This window comes from Engraulis encrasicolus, chromosome 24, assembly GCF_034702125.1.
Source record: "Engraulis encrasicolus isolate BLACKSEA-1 chromosome 24, IST_EnEncr_1.0, whole genome shotgun sequence".
Lineage (NCBI taxonomy): Eukaryota > Metazoa > Chordata > Actinopteri > Clupeiformes > Engraulidae > Engraulis > Engraulis encrasicolus.
In genome coordinates this window covers 34,426,448-34,430,650 of record NC_085880.1, presented here as the reverse complement: position 1 = coordinate 34,430,650, position 4,203 = coordinate 34,426,448, and the positions used below count along the sequence as shown (strand labels likewise).

Below are 4,203 nucleotides of genomic sequence, written 5' to 3'. Positions count from 1 at the left end.
GCATATACCCTCATCATCCTCCTCCTCCTCAGTAGACAGCATACGTCTTCATCATCATCATCATCATCATCATCATCATCATCATCATCATCATCATCACCATCACCATCACCATCAGAACACTAACTCAAATCCACACTAACTCACGTCCACAGTAGACATGGAAGCAGACAGTAGGTCTGGGCAGCCGGTAGACGTAGTACCCCCCCGGGCAGGCTTTGACGTCCACGTTGGCTGTCCAGTGGCAGCAGTTGCCGTTGAAGCTGGCACAGGCGGGCATGGTGACCACGCCCTGCTGCGGGACTGGGTGGCTGCCGTTGAGCCAGATGGGCGCGTGGGTGCCACAGTGGTTCTCCTCCACGCAGAAGGTGGGCATCGCGTCCCCCGCCATGCCCGTGAAGCGGTACCACTCGCCGGACACATGGCGGTCGCACAGGGGCACCCCGCGCGAGTTGTTGACGTGGTAGTCGGTGTTGCGCCACGGCTCGTTCAGGCTGATGTAGGCCGAGCAGGGGTCTGGGACTGAGAAGGACACACCTGCAGTACACACATGCAGACGCGAACACACACACACACACACACACACACACACACACACACACACACACACACACACACACACACAAGGGGCGGAACTTTAAAAAAAATCCCCACCAGTCACTATGGCAAGTAGATTCTAAAATCTACCTGTCACTCACAATTTTTACCAGTCACCATTTTTACCAGTTCATATTCAACCGTTCCAAACATTGTAATGATCATTACAGTAAGATCATTTTCTGATCAATACTTTTGTTTCAGAGGTCATAAATTCAGTTATTGTGAACTGCAACACAGCTGCAACAAGACATAGCTGATTTAGTATTTAATCAGTAATTACAGGCTGCGTGGAAGCCAGTGAATTACTACAACTTATTGTGACCTCAACAGCCCTCTGCTATGAAAATAGAGACTCTTCAACAAACACAGTGGCCGCTCTGTAGGGTGAGACATTGATATTCACAGTGACTCAAGGCTCGTAAAATTTTGAGAAAGAGAAAAAATCCCACTTAATTACAGGTAGTTTGGTAGGCACTGAATTTATACAGGCAAAAGATAGAGTGTCTTTGACAAGACTTGTCGGATGGGTGAAACAATAAAAAAAAGATTCACTGTAGCTCAAGGCTCGGAAGATTTGAGGAGGAAAAAAAGGTACTTACGCAGAAAAAAAACAAATGGCCCTGCTGACCTGAATCAATATACCCATTCCTTCCTAATCCTGCTCTGGCTTCCGCTCCCTCTTGAAGCTAATTAAGAGAGCACATTAAACTGTAGTGGAGGACAGCTCCTGCGGACGGACGGACATGAGAAACGAGCAGACCATGGGAGGGCAAGGGGTTCATGCTGTGTGTGTGTGTGGGGGGGGGGGGGGGGGCATGGAGACAGTCAAGACTGTGTGTGTGTGTGTGTGTGTGTGTGTGTGTGTGTGTGTGTGTGTGTGTGTGTGTTTGTGTGTGCGCATGTGTGTTCGAGAGAGAGAGAGAGAGAGAGAGCGAGAGAGAGAGAGAGAGTTCCGATGTGATTCCCACCACAGTTTCCGCAGTCGTGCTGCTCACCTGCTCACCTGAAGTATGTGCGTGTGTGTGTGTTTGGGGGTGGGGGGGTAATTAGCATCGAGGCAAGGGATAGAGCCCAGTAGTCACTCTCAATAGGAACTATCAACAGAGGGATGGCACACATGGGCACTCACACAGGGGAACAGCAGCATGACCGGGGAAGTGTGGTGGAAATGTCATCAAAGCTGTCACTCCTCCTGTTTTTTAATCCACATGCCGTGTTTATATGTAAATATTTATATGTAAATATCTGCATTTCTGTATACCTGTACGTGTAACCAAGACCTTAATTTTAAGGTGCTCACTGCGACTGGTATCAAATGTGGCAGTTTTTTTTGTTTACTTTCTGAACTGAACTTCTGACACCTCTGCATAAACGTTTATCATTCACAGAGTTTGAGGTGTCCATGAGCTCCACAACAGCTATGCCAGAGAGACTTATACTCTAAGAATCGTCAGTAGAACAGCAAAGTACATCCTAATAGACAGGAAAGGCTGGGTGTTTGAAGACGTGCCTGATGTCTTCCTCTCTTCAACAGGTACTGTTTCATAAGGTCAAGAGAGAGGGTCCGTGGTGCTCTGAAGTAGGCCTCGGTCCTTTAAGGTTCGGTGCTTAGTCCCCTTCTCTTCACCATCTACATGCTCCCCCTTGGTCGTATCATCTGCTCCCATGGTCTCAGTTTCCACTGCTACGCCGACGACACACAGTTATACATCAGCACCAAACCCTCTCCTCTGTCCCCCCCACCCCTCTGTCCCCCCCCCAACTCTCTCGTCCACTGCCTGCAGGACATCAAAACCTGGATGACACACAATCTCCTCAAACTGAACAGCAATAAAACTGAGCTCATGGTGATGGCACCAGCAATGCTGCAAAAGAAGGTTGGAGATCTCCACCTGGACATCGATGGATGCACCATCACCCCATCCCCTGAAGTACGTAACCTGGGTGTCATCTTGGATTCATCACTTTCACTTCACTCCCACATCAAAAAAGTCACCAAATCGGCATTCTATCATCTCCGAAACATCTCCAGACTCAGGCCTTCACTCTCTAAGACAGTTACGGAGACGCTCACTCTCGTCTGGACTATTGCAATGCCATCCGGCTTGGTCTACCCAACAAGGCCCTAGACAGACTGCAATATGTCCAGAACTCTGCTGCCAGGATCATAACAGGCACTAGACCCTGGCAGCACATCACCCCCATACTCAAGCAGCTTCACTGGCTCCCCATTAAGTCACGCATTACCTACAAAGTCCTCCTCCTAACCTTCAAGTCCCTCCATGGTCTGGCACCCCACTACCTCACAGACCTCCTTCCCCCCTATGACCCCTCAAGAAGACCTGAACATTTTCATGTGATTACCCCACAGACGTAACTTACCTGTATTCCTCTCTCTACACAGATATTGTTTCATTTAGTCAGATTCAGAAAGAAAACACCATAATAATACTCCCATTGCGAAATCAGAATGATGCAAGACAAAACCTGGCTACAGTCACCAGGGGACCTTGCAATGCCCCTCAAAGCCATAATGTAAGTTGCAATTTTGTATTGAGTAGACCTCTGCCAACTTCATTCCTCTGATACGTACATCAGTAAGATGCGTTCAGTGAACCACAATGGTATATCGTCAGAATCCCAGTGGGGGGAAAAGAACAAAGCTATCTCATTTCCTCTTCTACTGTATATCTGCATCATTCAAGCTGTGTAGCACATAACAGCAAAGTAAAACCTGAAAGTACCAGTATACTAATAAAATAGAAAGCCATAGTGGATAGTAGCTATACGATTCACAGCTTGTTTTATGATTATATGCTTCCGATAGATTAGTTTATTTCATTTGTATTTGTTTCTTGTTGTTGCATTCCATATCCTATGCTTTAACGACCCCCACAGAGATAAAGTGCTTTTCAATATTGCAATACTGCAATACCGAGACATACAGTGAGAAACTGCATAATTTTTTTTTTTTAAAAACAGTGTTAATTCAATACACAGAGTTGAGTTTGCATTTTCTAAAGTGTTTTAGTCCAAGAGTACTCTTTAAGGGTTAAATTAACACTGCATTTTAACTGTGTTAAAATGCAATGTTGATAGCTGTTTTATAGCACAGATTGTTTTTTTGCAGAAGAACATTAGGCACGCCTACTTTTACTCAGATAAGCCTCTTATGTTACAGTCATGGACACAAACACAAAATCATATCCTTGAGGAGGTCTTAAACTTTGTGTAACCCACCTAAGCATTAGCATTTTAAAAGTTGTCCTTACCTCTGCCATCTGTGAGTGGGGCAGTTTGTAGCAGTAGGGATATTAAAAGAATCATATTGAAACGATGTCTGCAGGACAAAACGCACAATTTCTTTTGGTCTCTCGTGTGCCAGATTCTGAAGGCTGGATGCCTGTGTGTGCTCCCTGAGCTAACTCAAGCTAAACTAAGCTTTCACCCACCCGGGACCTGGGTAATTTTTCTTTGTTGATTTTTTTTGTTGTTTTTCTTAAAAAGTACACCTTATCAAGCGACTGTCATCGTCATCGTCCTCAGCGTCATTGGACAGGGATGGGGTGGTGTCTTCTCTTTTGTCACAGCGCAGGACATCTG

The 4,203-nt window shown here is 46.0% G+C and overlaps 1 protein-coding gene across 1 annotated transcript in view; it reads right to left on the bottom strand.

Annotated features, from left to right (window-relative positions):
- The window catches only part of oit3 (oncoprotein induced transcript 3), a 20,096-nt gene extending 16,101 nt beyond the window's left edge, over window positions 1–3,995 (bottom strand). Inside the window, exons 1-2 of the mRNA XM_063191411.1 lie at window positions 3,873–3,995; window positions 148–537 (exon numbers count right to left, since the gene is read on the bottom strand). Coding sequence (XP_063047481.1) covers window positions 148–537; window positions 3,873–3,927 — 445 coding nt within the window. The 5' untranslated portion in view covers window positions 3,928–3,995. The remainder of the gene's footprint in view (window positions 1–147; window positions 538–3,872) is intronic.
- Between the last annotated feature and the right edge of the window lie 208 nt (window positions 3,996–4,203).